Genomic DNA, 13,734 nt, shown 5'->3' on the forward strand with positions numbered 1-13,734 from the left:
CATGTAATACATAAGAACAAGTCAGGCCTTTATGTTTTCTTACCAGCAATGCATTTACATACAGTTCATGGACAGCAAATTCTTAGCACATGATGACCCCACTTAACCTGACTCACATCAGCCTACTTCTGTCTTGTGTCTATTACAACAGTACTAATCTCTGTGTCTATAATAATCATTTTTAAAATGTCCATACTCAAATTCCAGGGAAGTTATTTGACTGCTTTTACTTCCTAGTCAACTTGTTTGTTTGTTTGTTTGTTTTTCGAGACAGGGTTTCCGCTGTGTGGCTTTGGAGTCTGTTCTGGAACTCGCTCTGTAAGTCAGGCTGGTCTCAAACTCACAGAGATCCGCCTGCCTCTGCCTCCCCACCACCCCGCTCCTAGTCAACATTTTAAAGAAATTTTAGGAAATGGCGACTACCTTCACCTGACACCTGTGGACAGGTAGTTCTTAACATCTCGGAACCCATCAGGATTCCAAAAATCTGACCAAAGACACTTCTCGCCTCATCCATATGGCACATAACCTGAAACCTGGATTATTAAAAGTCAAAGCAGGAAAACCGTGGATTTGTTTTTTTTATAATCTAGCTTCATTTTTCTAATTTGTAGCCTCAGCATACTGTACAATGCTGAGTACAGAGCAGATGCTCAAAAGGAATTAAGTTGAGGATACTAACCTGGAAAAGAAGCTAATTCTATATTTAGACTAGTGGAGGCATACTGTGAAACAGATTAAGGCTGGGAACAGGAAAAAACTATTTTATTTGATCATTACAACTTCTAAGGCATAGCCAACACCAGCTCAACTGACAACTTCCTCAACAAACTGAGGAATGGAGGGAACTGAGAAAAAAAATCTGATTTTTATACTATATTTAAAAACAGTCCTCCCTTAAGACAGTTGTTATATTTGTTAGTGATTTCAGATTCTTTTTCTTTAATGTAAGTAAATATACACTGTAACTGAAATATAATCCAGAAGTTATGAAAATATGATATTCTGTATCATATGACTTCTGTACCCTCAGGGAAAACTAGTAGGCAGTAATAAAAAAAATTAACACTTCTATCCACAACTTCTATCAAAGAAATACCATCTTCAGCATAATAATAGGCACCACCGTGTGTAGATTATTACATATATTGATACTGTACACAGCATTCAAAAGATATAACCAGTTATTTCAGGTCTCTGCCTGTCGCAGTAACAATGCTCATAACAAAGAGCGGAATATCTCATTGTGATCGTTACTATGAAAATTATCAAGATGGTAAAAGCCAAACATCATACTCATGAAATGGGATTCAACTCCAGACCTCAGTCTTCTTTCTCTGACTTTCCACCTACGTCCGTTGGGCGCCTACTGACATTCAACTTGTTACAGTAAGCAGCTTCCAAACCACATACACAACCCTACCTTCCAGCTACAACATAAACTTAATGGGCAAAAAAGTACGCTGGAAATTTTGAAGTCACCCAAAGAAGCCCACACAGTGAAGGGAAACCTGTCCTAGACACAGCCCTCTCCGTGGTTTCTGAAACACAAATAGGCAAACAACCAAGAAATCAGCCGAGATTACTTAGTATTTGAACAAATACCTTCAAATAAGGTGCGAATGGCATTAAGATTACACTGAGCTTATCCTGGTAGAAGCCTGGTCAGTGAAGCTAAGGCATACTGCCATACTAATCAACTAATGAACTATGGAATATGTCTTTATGTGTATATATTAATACATTTGCCATATAAATAAAAAACTACTTTTAATTCAAAGGAGGAAAATAAAATTTCTCAAAAAAAAAAATTATGCACTGGGCACCCTGCTGGGAACTCGAGAGACAGAGCCATGAAACTTGGTTTCCACATCTCAGAGGATTTAGACATAGAAACCTAACCACATACACAGTTAATTTCAACATCACCTACAAAAATGATAATAGTACTGTATGCAGTATCAGTACCGGGTTAGGAATCTGGGCTGGGAGAATCAGGAATAATTACCTGGGAAGGGAAATCTTAAAAAATTCTTAAATTGTTTTGGTGTTTGAGGAAAAGATACTAATTCCTAACATAAATTACATTCTACTTATGAGAGAAAAAAAAGGAACGATCATTAGTTTTTTTCCTAGTCATTTGAATTTGCCTTCCAGTGAAGAATGATCTCCTACTAATTTGCTATTTCTTCAGTTCCCTGTGGCAAACACTATTCTATAGCTAAGCAGCTGTTAGCAAATCACATTTAATATTCAATTGCCTACTTAATTATCACCTACTCAAATTCACCACCACACTTTAAATGGTTCTTCCACTGTCTTCTAATAAGACCCTAAATTGTTTTACATCACTCCCATGTTAACCTGCAATACTCATTCTTATCATAACAGGAAAGAAAGACGGTAGAGCTCACAGTGAGGTTTCTTCCTCCTCAAACGAACTCACTTACTTTCTCACAGCTACGAACACTACCCAGAAACACTTTCTGCATCAGAGAACAGTTAGCCTGAATCTAAAATTAAGTTCTGCAGTTACCTAATTTAAATTTGGCCTAGGAAGTAAACATAATACACATTTTCCTGCAAATTAAGAAAACTTCTAACAAATTTCCTGTTATTACTAAATGACAAGAACATTTAAAAATATTAATTATCCCATAATATTGTGATATATCTTCAACCAGGTTTAGAAAGTATAGTCCTATATGAAAAAAAAAAAAAAAAAAAAAAACAAAAAACAGGCTAATCCAATCTATCAGAGAGGTTTAATTTACTGACTTTTGTGCCATTATAAGAAACAGTTCCTTCAGGTTCAAAACAGAGATGCGTATCAATTTAACATGATAGAGCCATTACCATATCTCAGCTGTCCTGGAGTGGGTGGTTGAGCTTCCAATTTCTCTAAAGGAGAAGAAAAGGTATGGAGCAAGAGTTAGTTACTAGTGTACAGCAACAGACTTACAAAAACCAAAGCTATATTTGGGTTAGTAGATCAAAATATCCACTTTAAATAATATTGGTTTGGAGTGAACTACAGCAGTAGGTGCTAAGCAGCTTCAGCCACACACTGTGGGTCACACGCAGGGGCCACACACCGTGAGTCACGCACAGGGGCCACACGCAGGTGTCACACGCAGGGGCCACACGGTGTGAGTCACATGCAGGGGCCACTTGCCATGGATCACACGCAGGGGCCACACACAGTGGCCACACGCGGGGGGCTCTCTTTTATTTAGGTCATGGCATCACATGCAGGGAACCCGTTTGCATCTATTACAATAGAATCACATTCTAGAAATAATACTTGTCTTTAAATGGAAACTCTAGATGACTTAACAAGTATATACAAACCAATACTGACAACAGAAAAAAAAAAGACACTCTGATAAATTTATATTAGTTTGTTTATTTATTTAGAGACAGGCTCTTATTATACAATCCTAGTTGGCCTCGTATCCCCAGGCTTCCTGCCTTCATATTCCAAGTGCTGAAATACCAGCCCTGTGCTACCATAGCCACTTGGAAATTACATTTTAAAAATGCCATTACAACACTGGTTTTACTAGCTTGTACAATGTCCATTTAACAATACACTGAAATTTGAATTTTTTAAAACTATACTACTAGAATAAATAATCTATACACTAAAACAACCAAAAAGGTATAGTTACTATTTAAGATAACAAGTAATAATATATTATTTATAATGTATGGCAGACACTTGATCTTTAGTCAAAAAGCCAAGAGGCAATATGTAATACATGAGAAAGGTTTTCCAAGTATTAACAAAAGTATAAGGTCTCATTACATTTAGAAGAATTTAGGTAAATCTAGGATAATAATTTAAATCAATTTAGAATTATTACAAAATGCAAAAAAGCTAGTTCCTCAATCAGAACATACCACCATCTGTGAAAATAGGAAAGGTCAACACTTTGCCTTCTCTTTCCTACCCCATCCAAGTAGAATGAGTTGGTAGCACAGAGGAGAACCTGTATTGTTTCCCAGAGGGCTCCTATGTTGAATGCTCAGTTTGAGTGCAGCAGATTCAGAGGAGGGACTCTGGGAAGTGACTGGATCACTGGGGCCCTGGCTTCATCAACAGATTCATCCTTTACAGAGTCGTGGAACTGCGGCATTGTTGGGAGGTGCTGGAAAGTAGGACGTGGGTCCTAACCGGAAGATACGCCTGGAAAGATGCACCTTTGTGCCCAGCACCTTCCAGTCTCTGCTTCCCAGCCACATGGGGTGAGCAGCTTTGCTCCATGTCCCTCTGCCATGATGACCTGTCTCACCATCACCCAAAAACAATGGAGTCAGCCAACCACGGGCTGAACCATCTGAAACTGTGAGCCAAGAGGAAGCTTTCCCTTAAGTTCTTTTCCTTATATTTGCTCAAAGCAGCAAATAGCTGAATAACACAGTGAAGAAATATTTTCCAGCATAGCCTGAGAACAGACTAATACTAAAAACAAAACGCAATGAATAAAACCAAAATAGAAAGTTACAGGACTAGAGATCCAGTTCAGGGATAAAGTGCTTGTGTATCAAGTATAAAATGTAGGCTCAGTACTTGGAAGGTTCAATCTTGGAAACCAAAGGGAGGAGGAAAATTGAAAAGTACAGACCAACTTGCCTTGTGAGCACAGTAAAAACAGGCAAAAACACCATACACATAAAATAATACATCTAAAATAAATTTGATTTAAAAAAAATGTAAGAAAGAGTGAAGAATCCCAGTTCCCTAAGTGACCAAACAAACCAGAAAAACAGGACAGCTTGTGCAATACTGTAACCACCTAAGGAATAGCTAACATTATCCCTGATGGTGGAGAGACAGCACATTAGAGTCCTCGTTGTGGAGCTAAGTCACCATTTGTCTACGGGATGTAAAACTGAAGGGGGCTGCCGTACAAACCACAGGTGCATCAGGAAAGAATATTTTCCTCTCCTAGTTCAGAAATGAAAATCTGTTTAACCCAGATGCTTTTAAATTTGTTATATAAATATGTAAGCTTTATACTGTGTTCACATAAAGAAAATGGCAAGTTAGATAAGAGGGGTCAGAGAGAAATATAAAACAGAAAAAATGCATATTTAAAGAAATAATTGGAGGGTTGGAGTCAAATAGACATGTTTTTTAAAGCTTGAGAAGAAACAGGCCCACGGGAAGCTGGACCCTGAGGCTCCACCTGCTGGAACACAGGTTTGTCAGCCCCTCCGCCCCATCTGCTTTGTTGCTCAGCCATCAGAGGGCTCTGGCCAGACATCCAGCACAGTGCCAATCACCCTGAGACAGCAGAGAAATCATCCGAGCAGCTCCCAGATGTTGCTTGGCGCTAAGATTCCAGAAGTTATATTCTGAAGTGTTTACTTTGAATTCTTGGCCAATTGTTTAGTTTTTCTTCTGTATTAAAGTGGCATCTGGTGGGAGAGAAAATTACTGACTGTAGGTTGAGCTCTAATATACTGAACTCCAGTTAATTGAGCTTTTCATTTTGTATACTGGAAAATATCCAAGAAGCTTTTTCATTGGTAGAAGCTCTGCCAGCAGCCTAAAGGCACCCAGTGAAACTGCCTTTAATCCCTGCGCTGCACTCAGTGAGTGCAGGTGGAGCTCTGTGTTCAAGGCCAGACAGAGCTAAGCTGCGAGACCTTGTCTCACACAAATAAAAACAGGAATGGTGGCACACACCTTTAATTTTGGCACTCAGGAGACAGAGGCGGGTGGATCTCTGTGAATTCAAGGCCATCCAGGGCTGTGTAGAGAGACCCTTGTCTCAAAATAAAATAAAAAAAAATCCAAAGACTCATACCATAATGAGGACAGTAATCCTCCATCTGAGCCTGCACTGCTGTAGAAATCCTATGATCTAACCAGAGTAAAGCAAATATTTCCACTTTAGAGTTCACATTTGCTTCAATCCTAGGATACTCACACTACACACACACCACACCACACGCACACAAACATACATTCATGCACACACACATGCACATACACACCACACACATACATACACACACACATACACAGCACACTACATACACACACATACATGTACACACACCACACCACATATACATACCACATGCACACCACAGATACAGGCACATACACATGCACATACACACCACACACATACATATCCACATACACACACATACACGTACACACACCACATATACACACCATATACACACCACACGCACACCACAGCTACAGGCACATACACACATACATATGATGTGGGATTCCCCTCTGTATGCTGTGAATACCATTGGTTAATAAAGAATCTGCTTGGGCCTACGCAGAGCAGAATAGAGGTAGGTGGAGAAAACTAAACTGAATGCTGGAAGAAAGGGGGTGGAGTCAGAGACACCATGTAGCCCCGCTGGGAAGAGATGTGCCAGAACCTTGCCAGTAAACCACAGCAACATGTAATACACAGATTAATAGAAATGGGCTAAATTAAGATGTAAGAGCTAGCCAATAAGAAGCTAGAGCTAATGGGCCAAGCAGTTATTTAATTAATACAGTTTCTGTGTGGTTATCTCAAGTCTGGGCAACTGGGAACAAGAAAGCAGTCTCCTACAACACACATGCACACATATACCACACACACCATACACACACAGGAGTCTAGGGTCAGACCGATCATACTATGCCAACATTAGTGTCTTGGACACGTGGTCACTCAACATATGTAGAATATTTTCCCTTATTGGTAAGGCAGTTTTTCTCTTCCTTGGCTTTATATAATGACACTTACATGTTTTACAGAATTATACATGTGACTTCTACTAATTAAGATGACACTCATATTTCTAATATCACTTTTGCACTTGAAATCATTATTAATTGCTGAATCTATAAAGTGTCATAATCACCAAAAAAGGGGCTTGAGACCAACAAAAGAAGAGCAGTTAAGTAAAGCTCAGGTTTCTCAATTATTTTTGCTGTGTCTTTTATGAGATCACATTTTTCCCTAGTGAAGAAAAATCAATTTTATTTATGAAACCATCAAGCCCTTACCCTACTTGAGGAAACAATTTTCTGACAGGCAAATTCCCAAAACAATTTATTTCAATGGCAAAAGACTCTATGCCCTACTACTGCTTTCAAAGACTAATAAGTCATATGAATATGTATTCACAGCAAAGTTCTTAGTAAAATAAACTACACAAAAACAAACGCAGTGAATATATAGTTATCCAGAAAAGAGAAAATAGCATTTGTTTATAGCTAATCTTCCTTTGTCAAAATGATTTTTACAACAAAATTCATTAATTTTTTAATCTAGGATTTTCAGTCTGCTAACTTAGACAAATGTACAGCAGATTGATTCCTTATTGGATACTTTAACTAGTTGTTGGTGTTTTTAACTTAGGATTTATACCTAAATCTTCAGCGTTTTTCAGAAAAGTCATTTTAAGTGATGTTTCCTTGTGGTGTTATTGAATCTAAAATAAAAGCAAGACATAAATTTAAAGACGGCTCTAAAGCTATAAAATGTCTCCCAGGAAAGTATGCCCGGTGAACCCCACCATTTCTTGGGAAGGAGGTCTCACTTCCCTGACAAGGCTCTCTGAAACTGGTGGTCCTCCAGCCTCAGACACTCAAGGGCCACAGCTACAGGTACACACTGAGCCCAGCTTGCATTCTAGGTCAAACTTGATGAAAATATTTTATTGTTTTGAGATTTAGATAAAATGTAAGTAAGAAAGAAATTTTAAAACTTTCAAGCTCCAGAGCTGGAGAGATGGCTCAGGGGTTAAGAGCAGTAACTGTTCTTCCAGAGGTCCTGAGTTCAATTCCCAGCAACCACATGGTGGCTCACAACCATCTGTAATGAGGTCTGGTGCTCTCTTCTGGCTGCAGGCATACAAGCAGGCAGAACACTGTATACGTAATAAATAAATAAATCTGTTTAAAAAACTTTTTCAAGCTCCAACTGTCAATTTCCTTTAAATGATAAGACTCTAGACAAGAATAACAATAAACCTGAATTTACTGTAAGATTTAACCTATATCTCTTCTTTATCATATTTTCCTTTAAAGATAATTTTATCGATATTAATAAAATTTTATGGAATTTTTAGAATAAGCTATGCTTGTTGGTATACTTCTTTTCTAATTGTTCTGAAGACATATTTTCAAATTGAATCAAAAGACTGTAATAAGAGAAATGTAAGTGAGAAAGCTACAATTTCCATGCTTTAGTTCCCACCATTGAGTTATAAAACGTGTTTACAACAACTGCCTCTGGAAAGCAGAAATGTAGTCCCACGGCATACAATAACCTTTAATATATTGCTAAACAGAAACTATGATCAGTTTTTTAATGCTGAACACTCATTAAATTAACCACACTTTATATCCTATAACTCTAAGCTTGAAACGACAGTTTGGAAACACCAAGTGTCTTAATCCAACTCCATTTGCTATTGTGCTCACACCATAAGATAACTCTAAATATAGTGCTTTATTTCAGACTATTGCCATAAGCGTGTAAAAAAAAATCAAAGAAAATATTTTTTAAACATTTTTAGTAATTTTAAGTAGCAAAACAGCTTCCCTCTGCGAGGGCAGATAGCTTCTAGAGTTGGCGCCTGCCTTCTGAACGCTGGCCTCCTCCAGACCCACCCAGCATCTGCCCAGGGAGGAGAGGGAGCAGCACAAATGAGTCCACTAAGAAACTCATGAGGGAGAACAAGTACAAAATTTGGTGTTTTAAACAATACCCAGAGAACTAAGATTCCAGGCATTATGAATATCTGTTTAGTTTTTAATGGGAATAAAAAATATGATGTGTATGATGAAATTCAACCTTGCGTTAAAGAGTACAAAATTCAAACCATGCTGCAGGCAAAATAATTTAGCTAGTTTTATTAGACGACAAAAAGCCATGCACCAAAAAGGAATTTATAACACTACATAAACATGGCTAGGCAGCACACTTGCAAGAAACAAAAATGAACACTCTTTAGAAACAGCGAAGAACTCAATTGATTAGGGCCTTTTATATAAAGATTTCAAAATCATATATATATATATTTTGGTTTTTCGAGACAGGGTTTCTCTGTAGCTTTGGTGCCCGTCCCGGAACTAGCTCTTGTAGACCAGGTTGGCCTCGAACTCCCAGAGATCCGCCTGCCTCTGCCTCCCGAGTGCTGGGATTAAAGGCGTGCGCCACCACCGCCCGGCTCAAAATCATATTTTAAATACATGCCTTGGGTTAAACCCATGTGGTCCTGTAACCTTACTTAGCTATTAGAAGTGCTTATTGTGAGATACACATTATATTAGCAAAGGTACTCCTGCTCAGAGCTGAGCAGAACTATACACTCCCTAGATCTTCTGGAGAACCTGATGGACAACAGAAGGCTGGACCGCACCTAGCCTACTAGTACCTAGGAGCTCCTGGGCCAGTGATTGCACAGCTGAAACAGGCATACCCAGTGGGACAAGAAGGCTGCAGTGCTCAACTAGACACTAATTTACTGACCTATTAAACTCGGCCTTAAGTAATAATTACCACACTAAAGATACCATCATTTTATTTTCCTATCTTCCACTTCACAGTATCTGACTTTTAAGATAACCACACATACCACTAGTGTGCAGTTGCTTTTTCATAAGCAGCTGTGCATGTACAACAATTACAGATGTCTTGACACAGGCTCCCCCGCTCTTATGCCTGTGAACAGCAGGAAACCATTAGTACATGCAATGCTTCTTTTTTACAGGTTAATTCGGTAAAGCAACAGTGTAACTCTAGGAAAAGTCAGATTCTGCTACTTTTACTTACTGTGGGTATTTAGCTTTCTCTTTTTAAAATAACCATTTAGCCATGTGTGCTACAAAAGAAAAACTTAAACTGAGCTAGAAAAATCTACCTATCGTAGAATACCACAAATAGAACATCTGTCTGTGAGTATGGTTGCGTAACCCCAAAGACATTCATTTTAAAATAAAACTGCTTAACATCGAGGAAAGAACAGAGGTTTTTTTCAGTTGGTCGCCACCCTTTTCTCTTTCCATCATCCCTAAAATAAGGGTTCTCCCTCAGAAAATGAGTGACGAAAGGAATCTTGGAACTGAAGCTCGTGGTTCTCAGTGGGATGCTGCCTCGCTCTAGAAGCAAATTCAGGGCTGTTTAGAATATGACAAAAAATGTGAAATGCTATTAGCAGCAGGGGTTCAAAACTGTTTAACAATACCGTAGAGTCTGCCACAAACTAAGAACTATCAGGTCTAAAGGCAAGAAGCATGGCCACCAGGAAATGTGGTCTATATTCTCTCTTTGATGATATGAAGATGTAGCCACAGGGATGGTGAGTTAATCATGTCAGAAAGCTGGTTCACAACCTAGATTCTAGATTTGAATTCCCTTTGATTTAATAAACCTCCAACAGAAAAATAAAGGGCAATAAAAAAATAACAGCATGTAAACACAGCACTATCATGACATTGGCTATGCATCTGTATTTCAAACAGAAAGAAAGTTGCAATTAAATACCAGATCCTCTTCAAGTGGTTTTCCCTCTCTCCTAAGATAGAATTCCCCTCAGACATAATTATCAAACACCTGTCATTTGAAAGAAAATAAGAAATCTGATGTATCTCACCACCACTCACCATGAAAAAGAAAGTAAAAAAAAAAAAATCCATAAGGCTCATCCTGATCACCAGCTAAAAAACTACATGGATGGAGGTTGGGGATCACACATCAGATCTGTTTCTGCTGGTTTCAAAACTATGTGGCCTCCAGTACAGGGTCAATCTCCATCTCTAACCCTGAACAGATCCACTGTCCTAAAGCTGCACTGAACTAAAACTCTGCAGGGCTGATGCAAACGCCTGATGTGACAACGAACAGATGCCAAGTCCTGAACACATTGTCATAGGTGCGCAATCGAGAGTCTGAGTCTCTGCATTCCCAAAGATTCAACTGTGCTCTCCAGGTGTCACACACCTTTAATCCCAGCAGAGACAGGTGGATCTCTGTGAGTGCCAGGCCAACCTGGTCTACAGAGTGAATTCCAGGACAGGCTCCAAAGCTCCAAAGAAACCCTGTCTTAAAAAAAAAAAAAATAAAAAAATAAAAAATAACTTTCAATCTTTCAATTGTGTTCTTCTTTACTGCATACTGATAGCTTTCGGAGGGAAACTCCTTAAATGTTTGCAAAACTAGAGACTAAGCTTCCAACGCTGAGCACCATGTGTGCCCTCCTGTTAGTGCAGCTCCCACTCGGCACCACAGTAACTTCTGCGGATAAGCGCCAGCAGTCTGCTCTGGAACAGCCTTCCTTTAATGTCTACACTGGGAACAGCCTGCAGAATAACTCAAACCAAAACTATTCTGCAAAAGATACCAGCATTAAATGTGCATGCTTGCCTGCTTACTTTCATTTTACACTGCATTAGAATTAATAAAGCAGAACAGAGTAGAGGATTTTACAGGTAAGGAACTAGTGTGCCAATGTGAGTACAAACGTGCACACACAGGCTTGTGCCTCTGTATTCCTCTGAAGTTCCGACAACTCGATTTTTTGTCCTTGACAAATACTTTCTGAGCAGCATTTAATCCTTAGCCTTACAAAATTTCTTTAACCCATAAAGCCATAAAAATCATTCAGATCCTTTTCATCCGCTGCACTGCATTGCTAGGCATGGCTAAATGTTAACTCGTTAATATTGAATGTTAAATAGACTATGGATTGAAACTAGGATAGAGAATATCGATTTTAAACTATTTTTCTCTGTGTGAACTTCAAACATAAACACAAATTCACACAGTTCCACCTCTACTATTATATGCAACTGTACAGATAGCAAATCAAAAACCAAGAACAAAACAGCCTTTCACTTCTGGCTTTTCCATGAACTTAGAACTTACATAAAAGTTTAGACTATTCAAGAGCACATGTCTATATATGGGGGGGGGTGTGCATTGAGATAAGGTGTCGTTTCGTAGCCCAGGGTGGCTTTGAACTAGTAAAGCTCTTGTCTCAGCCTCCTTGTGGAGCATTAAGAAACGAGGCTCCCTGGCTGTTATTTTCTCAGCGTCACAAACTCAATCCCTTAGTTAGTTAAGTGTGCGGTTATTACCTAACCACATCCACAGACCAGGGTTAGATAATGCAAACATTCTGCTGATAGTCTAAAATATTAATGCAAAAGGAAGTTTTTAAGCATTCTATTTTGAACAAGCAAGAAGTCCTGTCAATTAGATGCTTAGCTTTTTGCAATAAACATCGGCAAAACAACACTGTCAGATTGCACTGTACCAAAACTATCAGGGGTCTCTGCTGATGACATCTCCTTCGCATGCTTCACAATGACCATCTCGGGTTTGGGAAATCTGCATGCTAAAAATATTCTAAAATCAGGATGCAGTCAAGCAATGGAGTCATTATAATGTGTGCACGAATAAAATATGTTAAGAATTTTTAAGTGCTATATGCTAGTATACAGGCAGTCCTTCCTATGCACAGTACTGTAAAACTGGATGCAGTATTAAATACTGCTGTTATAGCCAATGGGGGCTAGGTCTAGCTCCTAGCGGGTGAGGCTCTGGTGTGTCTTAGATCCCCAACACTGAGTAATAACAACAACAACAACAATAGTAGCCAGTAGAAAAAATTTAAATTGTTCTGTGACATTAAAGAATTACTTCCCAACCCCCATCACCCAGGAGTACATGTCTATAACCCCAGCACTAAGGCCAGTCTGGACCACAGAGTCAAGTCCCAGGGCAGCCTGGGCTTAGGGAAACGCTTTCTTAAAATAGAAAAAGGCAAGGGTGAAGATGAGGCAGGTGCACCCGTGTGAAAGCTAGAGGACAGCTTCTGCCATGTGACACTGTACCCAGGCATGACAACTTTATTAAACCTTTACCAAAATGCCATCACCCTGGTCTCAGGTCTCTGACTACGATAATACAAAGCAACCCAACAACCACACTGCGTCCTCCTCCTCCCTGTCCTCTTCACGATAACAGTTGGCCTGGGATTAGAAGTGCATGCTCACACTCAGTCCACACTTTTCGTGTCCGTGACGCACCGCTTTCATTTTCACCATCAATTCCTGGTTCATTTGTCCATTCGTTTGATGGTTGTTTGTTGAGACAGGGTTGTAGTGCACTGCCCAGGGTGGCTTAAACCCGAGTTCAAAAAACCCTCTTGCCTCATTTTCCCAAGTGGTTACAACCACAGTTATGTGCAACCATGCTTGATCTTCAATTCCCTATTGGTTATCCACTCTGTGAAATGTTCCACGGGTTTATCACTAGCAGACAAGAAGGAAACACACAGCATGCTTTTCTCTCTGACAATGAAGAGCAGAATGGATATACACTAGCCACACCTGTGATGAAATTGGTCACGCTCACCACACACACCTGTGTTTATAGAGTGATTTGTGAATTGAGGCGCTCAACAAAATTCGTAGAAAAGTTTGTACTTTATACAATTACTCAAAGTTAAAAATTGCAGCCACGTTTTTGGAGATGACACCGTTTAACTAAATCACCATCATTTAAATCCTGGGAACCATATAAAACAGAAATAGCCTAAGCAAATGAAAAATAGATTATTTAATAAATTATGCATAAACTCTACATATGCAAATAAAGAAATTATTTTCCTCAGAAGCCAAATGTTTTCTTTCTAAATTATTCAATTTTACTAGCATTCAACTATCAGCCTAGGCTTTTACTAATCTATGAT

The 13,734-nt window shown here is 39.0% G+C and overlaps 1 protein-coding gene across 1 annotated transcript in view; it reads right to left on the reverse strand.

Moving 5' to 3' along the window:
- Window positions 1-13,734, reverse strand: part of Tmem65 (transmembrane protein 65) — a 37,339-nt gene that overhangs the window by 10,005 nt on the left and 13,600 nt on the right. The window contains exon 2 of the mRNA XM_057792464.1: window positions 2,857-2,901. Coding sequence (XP_057648447.1) covers window positions 2,857-2,901 — 45 coding nt within the window. The remainder of the gene's footprint in view (window positions 1-2,856; window positions 2,902-13,734) is intronic.

The sequence above is a fragment of the Chionomys nivalis genome, chromosome 17 (genome assembly GCF_950005125.1).
Source record: "Chionomys nivalis chromosome 17, mChiNiv1.1, whole genome shotgun sequence".
NCBI classification, from domain to species: Eukaryota; Metazoa; Chordata; class Mammalia; order Rodentia; family Cricetidae; genus Chionomys; species Chionomys nivalis.